Source organism: Stegostoma tigrinum, chromosome 1, assembly GCF_030684315.1.
Source record: "Stegostoma tigrinum isolate sSteTig4 chromosome 1, sSteTig4.hap1, whole genome shotgun sequence".
Classification (NCBI taxonomy): Eukaryota; Metazoa; Chordata; class Chondrichthyes; order Orectolobiformes; family Stegostomatidae; genus Stegostoma; species Stegostoma tigrinum.
In genome coordinates this window covers 70,547,416-70,565,126 of record NC_081354.1, presented here as the reverse complement: position 1 = coordinate 70,565,126, position 17,711 = coordinate 70,547,416, and the positions used below count along the sequence as shown (strand labels likewise).

Genomic DNA, 17,711 nt, shown 5'->3' with positions numbered 1-17,711 from the left:
TTAAGTACAGAAATCTGGTCCATGTTTTCTATTAATCCAAATCCTACGGACAGATAAATTTAGGTTTCTGCATATTTTGCTAAAATCTTCAACCTGTTGAGTGACTTCTGACTTTGTTCACCCCAGTCCAACACTGGCATCTCCACATCATGAGTGTAAGGGTAGTAACAGTATGTTTAAGAGGGAGATCAGGAGGGTTAAAAGGGGACATGAGATAGCGTTGGCAAATTGAGTGAAGAAGAATCCAAAGCAATTCTATAAGTACATTAAGGGCTAAAGAGTAGCAAGGCAAAGAGCAAGGCCTCTTAGAGATAAATATGGCTATCTATGTGTGGTACCACAGGAAATGGGTGAGATACTAAATGCATTTTTCATGTCAGCATTTACCGTGGAGAAACACTTGGAAGCTAGGTAACTTGGAGAAATAAAAGTGCTGTCCTGAAAAGTGTTCATATCACTGAAGAGGAGGTGCTGCATGTTTTAAAATGCACAAAGGTAGATACATTATCAGGGCATGATCAGGTGTTTTCTAGAATATTGTCAGGAGCTAGGGAAGAAATTGCTGGGCCCCTCACAGAGATGTGTGCATCACCAACAGTCACGGGTGACGTGCCAGAAGACTGGAGGTCGGTTAATGTGGTGCCATTAGCTACGAAAGGCTGTTAAGTAAAAGCCAGGGAACTATAGGCCATTGAATCTGATATCAATGCTACGCAAGATGTTGGAGGGGATTCTGAGGTACAGATTTTTGTGTATTTAGAAAGGCAAGGACTGATTAGGGAGAGTTAAACATGGCTTTGTCTGTGGGAAATCATGTCTCACTAACTCGACTGAGTTTTTTGAAGTGGTAACAAAAAAGACTGATGAAGGCAGGGCCGTAGATATTGCCCACACAGACTTCAGCAAAGCATTCAACAAGGTTCTGCATAAGACTTGTTAGTATGGTTAGATCATACAGGATGCAGGGGTTGCTAGCCAACTGGATACAAAATTGGCTTGAAGGTAGGAGACAGAGGGTGGTAATGGAGGGGTGCTTTTCAAACTGGAGGCCTGAGACCAGCGGTGTGCCACAAGGATTAGTGCTGAGTCCACTGCTTTTTGTCATTTAGTTAAATGATTTGGACGTGATGTTAGGTGCCACGTTTAGAAAGTTTGAAGATAACACCAAAACAGGTGGTGTAGTGGACAGTGAAGATTATCTCACAGTGCAATGGAACCTTGATCAGATGGAGCAACGGGCTGAGGAGAGGCAGACGGGGATTAATTCAGGTAAATGTAAGGTGTTTCATTTTGTCAAGGAAAATCAGTGCAGGATTTATACACCTAATGGTAGGGCCCTGGGGAGTGATGTGCAACAAAGGGACCGAGCGGTGCAGGTGTACAGTTCCTTGAAAGTAGACAGGGTGATGAAGGCGGTGTCTGGCATGCATGTTTTCATCGGTCAGAACATTGAGTGTAAGAGTTGGAAGGTCATATTGCATCTGTATAGGACATTGGTTAAGGCATGTTTAGAATACCACATCCAATTCGGGTTACCTTTCTACAAGAAGGGTGTTGTTAAACTTGACAGGGTGTCAATAAGACAACAAAATGTGAGGCTGGATGAACACAGCAGGCCAAGCAGCATCTCAGGAGCACAAAAGCTGACGTTTTGGGCCTAGACCCTTCATCAGATTTACAAGGATGTTGTCAAAACCGGAGGGTTTGAGTTATAGCGAGAGGCTGAACAAGCTGGGGCTATTTTCCCTGGAGTGTTGGAGACTGAGAGATGACCTTATTGAGGTTTATAAAATCATGAGCAGCGTGGATAGGATGAATAGCCAAGGTCTTTTTCCTCATTGTGGTGGAACCCAAAACTAGAACGTATAGGTTTAAGGTGAGCTGGGAAAGATTTAGAAAGGTCCTGAGTTGTAACTTTTTCACACAGAAGGTGGTCCGGGTATGGAATGAATTGCCATCGGAACTGGTGGAGATGGGTACAATTACAACATTTAAAAGGCATCTGGATGGGTATATGAATAGGAAGAGTTTAAAGGGATATGGAGCAAACGCTGGCAAAAAGGAACTAATCCAGATTGTGATATCTGGTTAGTGCAGATGAGTTGGACCGAAGGATCTGTTTCAGTGCTCTGTGGCTTTTACTACAACCAGAAATCCAGATGCTCAAAGTCCAGGAAGCAGTTGCAGGGTTAGATGGTTGGAGAATATTAATCAATGCAGCAGCTTACTTGTTGCCACCACCCCTCAACCTAATCAGCAATAATTGTGCCGTTGAGCAAAATGCTATGAGAAGGCCTCCTCTATTTCTCCACAGGAACCTCTGTCATCCACCTGACATCAGCCTTTTGGTTTCGTCTCGAAATCTATCCAGTCCTTGGTGTGATTGACTTTAGTTGGGAGTCCTCCACTTTCAGTTCTGTCTCTTCCTTTGAATACTTTCTACAGGGCACTCTGCCTGGGTAACCCTGTTACCTCTTTAAAACATTAGCAAAACCATATTAAAGAGGAGGAGGAAGGGGAACGGAGTCGCACACTAAGGCATCTTCTGTTGGCTGCTGCCAAAATCTAGATTTTTTACGAGTGAAATTCCTTTCTAAACCTCTGGTGATAGCCCCAGCACCATTGGAAAGTCTCAAACCTTGCCTTCTGGAATTAAAAAAGACATGACTGAATGTCCTGAGACATGTCAAGTTCCAGTCCAGGCCTGCAAGTTCCAAATATAGCCAACAGCTTTGCATAAAAGCACATTAAAAACAAACAATATCAAGAGTTTTGCAGGCCAAATCAATGGAGTTTGACTTACATAGTCACCTTGGGTTTAACAAAATAATCTAACTATACTTTCACCATATGTGTTTTACTACAATTGGTTAATATGCAAGCACACAACCATACTACCATTGAAACAGCCTCCATTTGGTTTTATATAAACACACTATACATATTGAAAGGGACTCACCTCTTTAACTTGCTGTTTATAAACACAATAACTGCCACCTGACACACATTCGGGACAACATTTTCCAGGTAAGTGAAGCAATTCTTCACCCTGCAGAAAATAAGAAACATTTTCTCAAATCAAATAACATTATATCACAAGTGTGAGAATGTGGACTGGCTAAGAAACACATTAATATAAATTATTTAAGCCCAAAATCCTCAGAGCTCTGCTTCATCACATACAGTAAACATCACTAAAGTAGGTCACAACAGCATATAGGCAGGATAGGCTTTGATCATGGTTGGGGTTAAATTTTACTAAATGAACTCTAGGCACAGAGATACCACACTGAGATATTCAGTATTGGGTGAACTGAGAGTAGGATGTCAATCACTGAACAGTGCCAAGATATATTTTGAAGATGTTCAGTGACAATGAAAAGGAGACTTCAGTGTAAAGATTCTGAAATCTAATCTTGGACTGATCAAGCATATGGAAAGGTCGAAGAACAATTAACATAATATCATGAATGAATAATTCCAAGGGCAATTGGAATTTGGCCCATGATGCCCATAATATATTAGAATATTAACCCTGCATGTTTACATTGTATCTGCATGCACTGGGAATGCACTTACCTTACATAATTTACCACATAAAAAGGGATAGCACATCAGATGTAGGAACCATTAAGTAGGTTTGATGTAGTCTCTTCGAACAGACAGAAGGCAATTCATTATAGCTAACTATTTTCTTGTTCGAGTGTGCAAGTCACATTAATCTCATAACTCCTGCACATTTGCTGGTGTGAGCCAATTGATAAATCAAGATTATCAATGCAGGATCTTTTAATGTATTGAATTCAAGGACCTGTACTGAAATGAAGGATAAGGTTTCTCCCAAACCCGAATGGAGCAACTCAAAGTAAGAGATTGGCATAATTTAAATTGTTGTGGGAGGAAGCCCTGACAAATAAGATGATCATTACTCAGCAAAATATCACAGCAACACGCTATCTCAGCAGCCAAATGTTCTTCAGTGGTGCAGGAAACAATTATAAATCAATCAACTGTGATTGAATACTTTTCTTTCTCAAAGTGATGACAGCTCACAACAGTTAAAGCCTCTGTTGGACCCTAAAAGGGTACAACGGGCATAATTCCCAACTTAACGCCCACAAATTCAGGAGCAGGTTGGGGGTGGCAGAACTCGGGCAAAAAACCCGCAGCCTTCCAACTGTAGCCAAGTCTAGATGATCGAGAGAACTGAACCAATGTTAGTTTCAAATTCCTGCTCCCTTACAATCATACTGCGTTTCTCTCTGGTGAGTATTGGCTCTTCAAATATAAAAGTCCTTTTTTCTAAATATGGCCCAAAACACAATGTTCCAGTTTAGAGGTACTGAAAACAACAAATCCGGGAGATCACAGCAAATCAGACAGCTTCCATGCAGAGACAGCAAGCCAACGTTGAGTCTGGATGACTCTTCATCAGAGCTGTAGTGAAGTGTGCAGGTGGCAGCAGTTATGCTGCAGTTTCTTTTGGGAGACGGGCTGGAAGGTAGACGGTGGGGAAAAAGGATGTTGATAGTTCAGATTAAGTGATCAGAATGTGAGAAAGGCCTAACAACAGTATGTCTAACTGCCAGTCTTGAAAGAACAGACAGTCCCACGGAATAGGGAAGGGGTGGATGGAGAAGACATGGTGACAGAAAATTAAACAAGCTCAAAGAATGGGAGTTTGTTCACATTTTGAAGGTGTTGAAATCAATGTTAAGTCCAGAAGGTTATAAACCAGCCTCGTCTGAAGATGAGATTTTGTTCCTCCAGTTTGTGTTGTGATTCATTGCAGCACTGTAGCATGCCAAGGACGGACAAGTGGGCACGCGAGCAGGATGCTGTGTTCAAATGACTGGCTATGGGAAGGTTGGGATCATGCTTTTGCACGGACTGGAGGTGTTCTGCAGTTTGGTTTCTCCAATGTAGAGTAGGCCACATTGGATGCAGCAAATATAATAGACAAGACTGGAGGTGGTACAGGTGAAATGCTGCTTCATCTAGACTCGAAAAGTTGGCTTGCTCTCTCCATAGATGCTGCCTGAGCCGCTGTGATCACCAACATGTGTCGTTTTCAGTACAGATTCCAGCATTTGTTCCTATCCCCAGAGTACGTTGGAATTAATTTGCACAGAGATGATTTCAGACAAGTAGCTCATATGTTATTGAGCTAATATCTTTTCTTGCCTAGAGACAAAAAGATCTGTAACTTCCCTCCAAAAGCATTTTTTGCTATGAACTGCTTCTGATATCAAATTATAGAAGATGCTTTATAACTGTTCTTGAAAGATCTTCCATTGTTTGTTTAACAATGCTTGTGATAAATCAGTTACGAAATTCAAGAGGGGGAAGCTAATCTAAAGCCAGCTGCTCCCACCTATTCTTACCAAATATGTTGTAGAACTCAAGAATGTCTTTTGATTACGATTCATCAGGATTTCTCTGTCCAAAATCGAGTGTACCTGTCCTGAATCTACTTGCTTGAGGTTAGACCCTTCTTGGTTTTACGAAGAAGCCACTAAATGAATAGTCATAGAACACAGAACATTACACCACAGTACAGGCCCTTCGGCCCTCGATGTTGTGCTGACCTGTCATACCGATCTCAAGCCCATCTAACCTACACTATTCCACGTACGTCCATTTGCTTATCCAATGATGACTTAAATGTACCTAAAGTTGGCGAATCTACTACCGTTGCAGGCAAAGCGTTCCATTCCCTTACTACTCTCCGAGTAAAGAAACCACATCTGACATCCGTCCTATATCTTTCACCCCTCAATTTAAAGCTATGCCCCCTCGTGCTCGCTGTCACCATCCTAGGAAAAAGGCTCTCCCTATTCACCCTATCTAACCCTCTGATTATTTTATATGTTTCAATTAAGTCACCTCTCAACCTTCCTCTCTCTAATGAAAACAGCCTCAAGTCCCTCAGCCTTTCCTCGTAAGACCTTCCCTCCATACCAGGCAACATCCTAGTAAATCTCCTCTGCACCCTTTCCAAAGCTTCCACATCCTTCTTATAATGCGGTGACCAGAACTGTACGCAATACTCCAAGTGCGGCCGCACCAGAGTTTTGTCGAGCATAACCTCTTGGTTCCGGAGCTCGATCCCTCTATTAATAAAAGCTAAAACACTGTATGCCTTCTTAGCAGCCCTGTCAACCTGGGTGGCAACTTCCAAGGATCTGTGTACGTGGACACCGAGATCTTTCTGCTCATCTACACTACCAAGAATCTTACCATTAGCCCTGTACTTTGCCTTCCGGTTACTCCTACCAAAGTGCATCACCTCACACTTGTCTGCATTAAACTCCATTTGCCACCTCTCAGCCCAGCTCTGCAGCTTATCGATGTCTCTCTGCACCCTACAGCATCCTTCGTCACTATCCACAACTCCACCGACCTTAGTGTCGTCCGCAAATTTACTAAGCCATCCTTCTACGCCGTCATCCAGGTCATTTATAAAAATGACAAACAGCAGTGGACCCAACACCGACCCTTGCGGTACACCACTAGTAACTGCTCTCCAGGATGAACATTTCCCATCAACTACCACCCTCTGTCTTCTTTCTGCAAGCCAATTTCCGATCCAAACTGCTATATCTCCCACAATCCCATTCCTCCGCATTTTGTACATATTGTTTAAAATAGTAAGTTTTGGGTTGATGCAAATAAAATCAAATTCTTTAGGTCAAAAGACACTGAGGTTTTCATAAGCATCGCTCAGTTGTATGATATTCTTTCAACTAAGTTGATAGGGAGGGACAGCACTTCTCACAGCTAGATTCACTGCACCCTTTGGAGCACCTTAGCCTCTATTAGTCCTCATCTTTACCCATCTCCCATTTGTGGTTCCTACTGGTTGTTAGTATGCATCAGAGGGCACATCTCTAAATTACTTTGGAAGGCAGAGCAAATCAGGCTTCCTCCTCTTAAGAATTTAAGAATTGGTCCACCTTGGATGGCAAAGACCGATTCATGTGAATTGATTGGATGAGACCAATCTAATAGCTAAGGTCTTTCTCAAAGGTTTGGGGAGTCCAAAACTATAGGGCACAGGTTCAAGGTGAGACAGCAAAGATTTAAGAGAGACCTAAAGGGCAACACTTTCACACAGAGGGTGGTTTATGTATGGAATGAGCTGCAAGAGGAAGTGGTAGAGGCTTCTTGATGTGTACATGTAAAGAGTCATAGAGAATTACAGCAAGGAAATGGACTCTCTGGTCCAACTCATCCATGCTAACCAGATATTCTAAATTACTCTAGGGTTTAAAGGGATGTCAGCCAAATACTAGCAAATGGGACTGGATTAACTTAGGTTATCTGATCGACATCAACAAGTTAAACTTAAGGGTCTGTATCCACGCTGTGCAATTCTATGCTTCTAAGTTCCAATGATCTTGAGTGCAGTGAACGCAGTGGAATGTCTAAGAAACAAGACACAAATCACATCTTGGTTACCCACAGGATCTGATGTATCTACAGTGGTATAGACTCATATTCCACTGGCCTAAGATATGTCAGGGCAAGGGCTGACGATGTGCAAAGTCTCCCGAACTTCACACACAAGTCATGCTCATCAGTTGTTAGAAATAGACTTCTTAACTTCAAAGGATGAATGACATAGCTTCAGCTCTACTAATTAGATTTGCATGCCAGAGAGCAGTGAGGCTGAAATACTTGAAGAGCTAAGGTTTAAACAGGCTTTTTACAGAAGAAATGCAGTTTTTTCACAAATTATCACAAAGCCACACTTCCATTTTTCTCTATCAACAATAACATAGGAGAATGGGTTCCCTTACCCATGAGCACTCCACTCTGGCACATTCGGCAGTCTGACAGATGACCTGTCCTCTCTCACACATGCAGAACTCGCAGTCAGTTACACTCCACATCTCTCCATGATACCTGGTGACACCTTCATATAGACAGCTCCCTTTCCCAGACACACATTCCTCACAGCAATGCCCAGGTCTTCTGATTTTATTCAGGCCCTGTGGAAATTAACATTAAATATCAAGTGGAAGTTGTTTTTGGAGTTAACAGGTACGCTGGAAGGACAGTGTTTGGGCCTTGTGGAAGGTCATTCCTCCTCCTCCTGACCCATAAGCTGCACTGGAAAGACGCTTAACTATGTTTCCTCAAGATACAGGAACACTGTCCAGCCAGAATCAACTATAAAATGAAATTAAAACATGAGACACACATCCGCATTAAGTATTTAAATTAGCATCTTTTCTCCTGGTAATGAATTGGTCACTCACTCCCAAGTGAGATATATGCAAACGGTACGTGATAGAGATTCAAGATAGATTGGATTCACAATTGAAGTTGATAATACAACACCCCACCCAAACCAAACCCACCCGATTTCTTTGGACTAATATTTTGGCTTTCTTGTCACCTGATCTCTGAACAGTAATGAAAAATGATAGACTAATACTGTCTTCACTGCCTGCATGTGTTATATTTTCACATTTAGGTATATAAATCGACAAAAGAAAACAGGTTCTGAATTCTGTATTTGAACAGGAGAATTAATCTTGACCATGACCTGAGAATATTTTTCATTCCTGCTTTTAAATCCACTTCCCAAATATTTTAACCATAGTTAAATGTTGTTATATTATAGGCTGATTCCTTGATGTTAACTCTTTTACTTTACAGCTGTAACAGAGAATACAATTAAAAACATATATTTACCAGTCACAAATGAGCACACAAAAATTGTTACCTTCAGCAGATTCAAAATACCAATTTATCATTTACCCTTAAGAATGGGATGCTGGTGTTAATTACGTTCAGGGTGTGCAAACAACTTTAAATGGAAAGTCATCCAGAATTTCAGTCAAAGACATTATTTTGATGGAATGTGAGTTCTTTGAGCCCTGTACAATTTCAAACTTTTGTTTGGACTATGCTTTTCCCTTTGTACTTCAAGTCCTTGATTTAAACACTGCAAGTTAAAATTGTACGTGCACAATACTTGGAAGGGTTCAATAACAGCACCCTTATCTCTTGACACAATTTTTGAAAGACCCACCTACGCATACAAATACATGGGCCTTCAGGGCAACAGAAAAGCTCTTCAACAAAATGTACACATATCCCTGATTGAAATTACACCCGCCCCCACAAACCCACATATTTATGGAGTTTGCAATTCCTAGACAGGTGAGGATCAGTTGTTTGGTATACTTTGGGAACACCCAAAAATATTATAGATCTTCAATTATATAAGGTGCATGCATCTGCTGGGTTAGCCATATCAAACAGCAGGTGGGAATGTTTAACATTTGCTCACAGCCAAAATATGCCTTTAATCAGTACTGTAAAAACTTGCAGTGCGTGTGAAGTTTATGCACCCTACTGCTCACAAAACCTTCAAACATGCCGCAAGACTTGGCCGGTTGATGGTGAGAAGAACCCAGCAACTTTTAAGAAGTATAATTTATGGGAGGCAAGAATCCTACAGCTCATAAAACATAAAAAGGTTACATATGATCAGCATTACACAATAAAATGCATCATCGTACGCACTGTCAAAGTTGTTCTGTAACTGCTGAAAAGGAGGACTGGCCAGACATTCGTCTTTTGTTGAAGTGGCTGAACTGGTGTGTTGAAAATTTGTCTTTAATCCAGTTTCCAAGAGATCCAAATCTGTAAACCAACATCCAGTATAGATGTTGTCAGATTCAGCTTTCTTAAAACAACTGCAGATTTGTCAAACCAGTCTTTCATAGGTCTACAGGTCTGTCATCTGTATGGAGGAGATAGCTTGAGCGGTATAAATTCAGAATGGTGGTTTAATGACACTGTTTTGGTTTGGATTTAACAAACCAGTGTCAAATTAAACTGAACAGTTGAGATACACTTGACTTCGCACCACCACAGACTCAATTAACCTGTTCAAAAATAATGAGTTTACATAATTGGAAAATGCAAATTGACAAGTAAAGGTACCGTTCATATTTGTTACGCCTTCTAACTTGGTCTCACGGGCGGCGTCCCAATCAGCCACTGTAAATTCAGGCCTGTTTGCGCAGCGTAAACAGGATTTGTGTTCATCTTCTGCAGATATCCCAGCTGAACATTTGGGCATTTTCTTACTATAAGAATTTTGCCAGTGAGCTCGTTCACCCAAATGATAGTGAAGTGATGCTTATGCATTTGGAGACAAAATTTCCTGTTTCTTATCCTGGGTGTCTTGAATTGCCTGGGTGCTGCTGTAAAGGGAGCTTTGCTCACCTAAACGTTGGTGGGCTATCTAATGGACAGCTGATTTATTTTTCTAACCTAAATATTCTTTCCATGCTACACTGAAGAAAGTCTTCTCCATGCTACACCACAGACGAAAATGAGATTTCTTCCATGCAGTTGATTTGCAATTACCTTTTCACAAGTTAATGTTGGACATAGCTGCACACGGCATCTAATTTCACCACGATCACAAATACAACTGGTGCACTCATTCTTCTTCCACTGATCACCATGCTGAAGAAACAAAGACCATATCATCTTAATAAACACTCTGGACATAAATTATCCACAACATAGCTTTGCTGAATTGTACAGAAAGCAATCATATGACAATTAAACAATTCATGAGGATCAGAAAGTGCTAATCACTTCTCTGCCAAGGTCAAAGAGATGTATGAATAATCAATGGCAAATAAATTGTTTGGGGACACTTTGATACATCATATCTTCCAAAGTATTCAAAAACATTTGTGTTGCAATAGATTCTGGTTCTCACAGCGACCTCCCTGATTCAGGTGAAGTAAACAGCAAGCAAGAGGGAGCAGCAGGGGTATGTGGGGAGTGAGTGAGAGGTAGGGACAAAGGAAAGGAAGTTGTGATTGGGAGAAGTGGTGAGATGGGATGAACAGAAGAGTGACGGAGGAAGGGAGCCTGTAGTGTGGGCAGCGAGCTGCAGAGTCACAAGCTGCTGAGATAGCGAGCTGCAGAGTTCACAAAAGTCAGCAAATTAAAGAGTTGGGAGAAGCAGTAAGTTCAAGGAGCTAGCACCAAAGTTCAGAAACAGTCATTCCGGACTCAAAAGGCTAACTCGGTGTCTCTTGCCACAGATCCTGTGAGACTTGCTAAGGTTCACCAGCATGTTCCTTGTTTTCCTCATGCAATTATAAACTTGGAACGGCAAAAAAAAATATAAAAGCATAGGAGTAGGTGACCATAGTTGAGTAAATTTGTCAAGGCTCAACTCTATTTAGCGTTATATAAATGCACATCTTTATTTCTTTTCCTTCTTTAAAGAAACAGCCTTATCATGTTTATTACATGGTAAGGCAAGCATGAATGCCAAAAGAGACATCCAAAAATCTGATCCAAGTCACTTTTAAAAGAGATACCGCGGAACATCAAATAGCAGCTTATCACAGCGTCAGACCTGGAACTTGGCCCTCAAGTGGAAAATGGATCTTAACTCAAAAATTTGAAGTTGCGAAGTAACTTCAAGGTTACCTTGTACCGCTTCCCTGCCAATGAACAGGATTTTGGCAGACATTCAGGACAACAGTTTCCAGCGTGTGTTACAACATCTTCATCCTAAAGTTAACAGCAAGGGAAAATCATAAATTATAAGCACTGTGTAATTCATTGTTGAAATTGTCAATATATTGATACTTAAATTCTAGAAAATAAAAATAGGAATTTGCAGACAAAGGGACTGTTGCCTGATGGAAAAAGGATTTGGTTTCACCTAATCTCATTCTATTATTGCCCTGTATTTCACTTCAAGTTCCTGATTTACAGCAGCTGGAGTTCTTATGGAAACTTTCTAAGTAGCGTTACAAGTATTTCTAATGCCTCCAAATCCTGTCTCAGAGGATTGTCCTCCACTATGCATTCTAATGCTTCAGACCATAACTTCCTCATTCATGTTAATTCCTCCCTGGTCTTGACAGAGGCAAAAAAGTAGGAATTAGAAGTACTTCTCATTTAAAGCAAAATGCTGTTGTTGGAAACCTGAAAGTATGAACATAAAATGATTTAAATATTTAATTAGTGAAGCAGCATTTGTGATGAGAGAAACAGAAGTTATTTCATGTCAAAGACCCATTCCAATAAATTGTCATCAAGCTGAAATGTTAATTCTATTTTTCTTTCCAGAGAAGTCAACAGACCTGCTGAATATTTCTACAATTTTCTCTTGTTAGTACAGCTCATCTTCTTACATCTTTTAATTATTGCAGTGGCATTCACTGGATTATCCATCTCAGCTGAAGATTCATGGTAACCTTCGAGAAGTGGTACAAATGGACACTTATGAATTTATTTTGCAAATTGCCGCTACTAATGCATGTCAGTTTAGACAATTGTTGTGGACACACCCAACAGCAAACTCAACAGAAAGGACCAAGACAAAAGATGGAAAATTATAGGCCAACTGGCCTAACCTCGGCTGTTGGTAAAATTCTAGAATCTATTGTCAAGGATGAGGTTTCTAAATTCTTGGAAGTGCAGGATCGGGTTAGAACTAGTCAGCATGGATTTAATAAGTGGAGGTCGTGCCTGACAAACCTGTTAGAATTCTTTGAAGAGATAACAAGTAGGTGAGACCAGGGAAATCCAGTGCATGTTATCTATTTAGACTTCCAAAAGGCCTTCGATTAGGTGCCTCACGGGAGGCTGCTGAATAAGATGAGGGCCCATGGTGTTCAAGGTGAGCTATTGGCTCGGATTGACAATTGGCTGTCTGACAGAAGGCAGAAAGTTGGGATAAAAGGCTCTTTTTCGGAATGGCAACCGGTGACATGTGGTGTCCCGCAGGGTTCAGTGTTGGGGCTGCAGCTGTTCACTTTATATATTAATGATCTGGATGAAGGGACTGGGGGCATTCTGGCAAAGTTTGCCCATGATATGAAGATAGGTGGACAGGCAGGTAGTACTGAGGAGGTGGGGAGGCTGCAGAAAGATTTAGACAGCTTGGGAGAGTGGTCCAGGAAATGGCTGATGAAATTCAACATGAGAAAATGCGAGGTTTTGCACTTTGGAAAAGAAGAATACAAGCATGGACTATTTTCTAAACGGTGAGAAAATTCATAAAGCAGAAGTACAAAGGGATCTGGGAGTGTTGGTCCAGGATTCTCTAAAGATTAACTTGCAGGTTGAGTCCGTGATTAAGAAAGCAAATGTAATGTTGTTGTTTATCTCAAGAGGGTTGGAATATAAAAGCAGTGATGTGCTTCTGAGACTTTATAAAATTCTAGTTAGGCCCCATTTAGAATACTGTGTCCAATTTTGGGGCCCACACCTCAGGAAAGACACACTGGCGCTGGAGCGTGTCCAGCGGAGATTCACATGGATGATCCCTGGAATGGTAGGTTTAATGTACGATGAATGGCTGAGGATCCTGGGATCGTATTCATTAGAGTTTAGACGGTTGAGGGGAGATCGAATAGAAACTTACAAGATAACGTATGGCTTAGAAAGGGTGGACGCTGGGAAGTTGTTTCCGTTAGGCGGGGAGACTAGGGCCTGTGGGCACAGCTTTAGAATTAGAGGAGGTAAATTTAGAATGGAAATGAGGAGACATTTCTTCAGCCAGAGTGTGCTGGGCCTGTGGAATTCATTGCCACGGAGTGCCGTGGAGGGCGGAACGTTAAATGTCTTCAAGGCAGAGATCCATAAATTCTTGATTTCTCAAGGAATCAAGGGCTACGGGGAGTGTGCAGGGAAGTGGATTTGAACTGCCCATCAGCCATGATTAAATGGCGGAGAGGACTCGATGGGCCGAATGGCCTTACTTTCACTCCTATGTCTTATGGTCTTAAAACTTGTTGTAACAGAAATGAAGGTTAAGGACAAAGGATACTTTTGTAGGCCAGGAGAATCAGGAGTGCTTCACTGGACTGCACGAGAAATATTTCAGACAGTGCTGATCTAGTTATTACAGCCCCTGCATCTCAACCTCAAAACTTCCCTAGGTGACTTTGATCCGAGAGCGTGATCACAGCCATGCCCAAACTTCACAGGGCAGCCTCTACCATATGCCTGTTCTAGCTGGACAGTACACAGCAAAAAGGCCAATGAAGTCTGGGTGTCAATATGAAGTGGAATACCCTTGACAATTCCAGCGCAATAAGTCTTGTGCCTTTTTCCTGCTCGCCACTCTGGAATTAACATCGGTTGTAACTTCTACCAATCACAATGGATGAGCTTGAGAATCCCTATGGAAGTTTGATCTGTATCTCCACTTCACTCCTGCTCGGAACAGGAAATTCACCATGCAGAAAATCTTTCAGTTTGAACTAGACTCAACATTCCATGTTTTTGTGCTGACACACTATCTGAACTAATATCACTGTTATTTAAAAATGGGACAGTTGAAATAAATCACAGTTTAATATGGATAAAAATGTGTAACCATGAAGGATCTCACAATTAATTTACATTTGTTTCTGGCTGATTAAATTTCAGAAAATTCTACCTGAACCTCGAGTGCTTTCTGTGCGTACGACAATGTTAAAAAGAAACTCCATGAATCTTGCCGACCTTGCAGATTACATTGAATTTGTACTGCCACCAGTCTTACAGTCACTTTGCAGAATTAGGAGTACATGTAAGGAAGTCATAATATGGTTAGTTCATGTTGTTTGTGTAAACTAGAATACAATTTTCCTGAATTCATTCAGTGGTTGGGAGCATTGCCAACTGAGCCAATATTTATTGCCTCTGCTTAATTGCCCTGAAGATGATGGTGGTGAGCTGCCTTTTCGAATAGCTACAGCAGTTTGCTATTGCACAATGCTATTAAGGAGCGCCAGAATTGACCCAGCAAGTGAATAGTTCCAAGTCAGGATGGTGAGCGGTTTGGAGGAGAACTTGCAGATGATGGTGTTGCCATGTATCTGTTGCCCTTGTCCTTTTAGATGGTAGTGTCACATGTTTGGAAGGTGCTGTCTGAGGACTATTGGTGAATGTTTGTGAAATAACCCCACAGGGGCTGGTAACCCATCACCAGGGTACACTTTATTTAGTCATGCATAGTACCTGACCCACTCAGTTAGCTCTCAGAATGAATAGAACTCGTGGGTGGCACAGTGGTTCAGTGGTCAGCACTGCTGCCTCATAGCACCAGAGACCGGGGTTTGATTTCACCCTCTGCGTGGAGTTTGCACATTCTCCATGTCTGTGCGGGTTTCCTCCGGGTACTCCGGTTTTCTCCTGCAGTCCAAAGATGCGCAGGTTAGTAGGATTGCTCATTTTAAATTGCCAATGTGTTCAGGGATGTGTAGATTAGGAGGTTTAGAAGGGGATGGGTCTGGGTGGGATGTTCCGAGTGTCGGTGTGGATTTGTTGGGCCGAAGGGCCTGTTTCCACACTGAAGGGATTCCAAAAAAACAAATCTAACCCTCCTGTTAATATCATTCAGCCAGGGCTCACTGATTGAACCAGGTTAACAGCTCCTATCAGAGCTCCTACCTCATTCTATGAGGTCCACCTGGCGGACTTCATTACAATCACTACAGTCTGCATTGCATCTTGTAGATGGGGCACATTGCTGCTACTGTATGCCGGTGGGACGGGGTGATTCTTTGTAGTGCCAATCGAGTGGGCCACTTTGTATTAGGTGGTGTTGAGCTTCTTGAGTGTTTTTGGAGCTGTACAATAATCGAGGCAGGTGGGGAGAGTATCCCATCACATTCCTCATCTGACTTACTGGCTCGTACTTTCTACGTGAATGTGCACTTGTGTGGAAATTTTTCTTCGGAAAACTGTCCTGCTTTCCTTTTCCCAGACAGAATCGGTTTTTTTGCCACTTCAACTTGAACAACTTTTCTTGCTGTTACAACAGCAGCATTGTCATTTAGTGAAACAGCAGGATAACCTGGCTCATACAGCCACCATTAGTAGTACTGCAACTCATTCCTGCATGGTGAAGCTGCTCCTTCTTTCTTTCATTTTCCAGAATTGTAACCAACTTACAAGTAATCTTGACAACACTGGGGTTGCGGAGGTCTTATAACTAGGAACTCTGCAAGGTAAATTGTTCAAATGAAATATAAACATATGCCCTTATTAAGAAAGACTTCATTTCCAAATAGAATAATTTTATTTTAAAAGGGTTCAGGAAAGACTAACATAAAAGCATCAATAATTGAACATTCGTAAATATATTGTAGGTCCAAGAAATACTGAAGTGCAGCACTTGGATGTAACTTTGAAACGGAAAGCTTATTACTTTTTTAAGCAGCTTCAACAAAGATATGTTTTCATTTGCAAGGTTCTTAAATCAATCAATACAGCCCTGGCTAATGTAAAAAATATGCTATACTGTATTATGCAGAACAAATTTATTCGTGTCATATCAGCCATATATTTACATATCCCAAGACAATGTGATGGAATCCAGAACCTAAGCCCAAGTCTCATCAGTTAGGTGAACATCATTCTGTCTGGCTTACTCTCAGCTAAAATGAAACCATCAACTTCAGCACTCTTAAAAAAGACCTTGAACGTCACGCTACCATGCCAAATTGAACTGAATTACAAACTCTAGATACATTGTTTGACTGTGAGCCCAGCTTCCCTTTTGCTATCGTGTTCATTCATGGATGCCATGTTCTTCTGATTCCAAAACATCACCCACTTTTATCCCTACCTCTCCTTCTGTCATTGAAACCTCAATTCAACATTTTAACAATGCAGACTTTTTACTAGATTTCTCTAGTCATCATTTTCAAACTTCACTGTCTACAAGCCACCCAGATCGCCTGAGTTCATACAGCAAAGCATCACTCTTAACTGACATAACTGCTAAATTGACTCATTAGCACACTGTGAGGAGAAAAAAAAGGAAAAATATTCTTAACCTCATTGTCACCAACTGCCTGCTGCAGATTATCTACCCTCAACAGTAATGATCAACAGAGTCCTTGTGGAGTTCATGTCCGGTCTTCAGATTGAGAATGCCTGCAACTCACGACTGAGCACCCATGAGTAGCAGCAAACTCAATCTACAATATCATTGCCTGGCATATCCTCCACTCTACCAGACCATCACGCTTGGTGATCAACAAAGAACAAATAAAATTACAGCACAGGAACAGGCCCTTCAGCCTTCCAAGCCTGCGCCGATCGAGATCCTCTGTCTAACCTGTCATCTATTTTCTAAGGGTCTGTGTCCATTTGCTCCCCGCCCATCCATGTACCTGTCCAGATATATCTTAAAAGATGCTAACTTGTCTGCATCTACCATTTCTGCTGGCAACGTGTTCCAGGCACCCACCACCCTCTGTGTAAAGAACTTTCCAAGCGTATCTCCCTTAAACTTTCCTCCTCTCACTTTGAACTCATGACCTCTAGTAATTGAGTCCCCCACTCTGGGGGAAAAAGCTTCTTGCTATCCGCCCTGTCTATACCCCTCATGATTTTGTAGACCTCAATCAGGTCCCCCCTCAATCTCCGTCTTTCTAATGAAAATAATCCTAATCTACTCAACCTCTCTTCATAGCTAGCATCCTCCATACCAGGCAACATCCTAGTGAACCTCCTGTGCACCCTCTCCAAAGAGTCCACATCCTTTTGGTTATGTGGCGACCAGAAGTGTACGTGGCCGAACCAAAGTCTTATACAACTGTAACATGACCTGCCAACTCTTGTACTCAATGCCCTGTCTGATGAAGGAAAGCATGCCGTATGCCTTCTTGACCACCCTATTGACCTGCGTTGCCACCTTCAGGGAACAA

The 17,711-nt window shown here is 41.6% G+C and overlaps 1 protein-coding gene across 3 annotated transcripts in view; it reads right to left on the bottom strand.

Annotated features, from left to right (window-relative positions):
- Positions 1-17,711, bottom strand: part of fras1 (Fraser extracellular matrix complex subunit 1) — a 446,760-nt gene that overhangs the window by 242,246 nt on the left and 186,803 nt on the right. For all 3 annotated transcript variants that reach the window (XM_059646148.1, XM_059646150.1, XM_059646159.1), the window contains exons 7-10: positions 11,482-11,565; positions 10,393-10,494; positions 7,803-7,994; positions 2,960-3,049 (exon numbers count right to left, since the gene is read on the bottom strand). In XM_059646148.1, the coding sequence (XP_059502131.1) occupies positions 2,960-3,049; positions 7,803-7,994; positions 10,393-10,494; positions 11,482-11,565 (468 nt within the window). The remainder of the gene's footprint in view (positions 1-2,959; positions 3,050-7,802; positions 7,995-10,392; positions 10,495-11,481; positions 11,566-17,711) is intronic.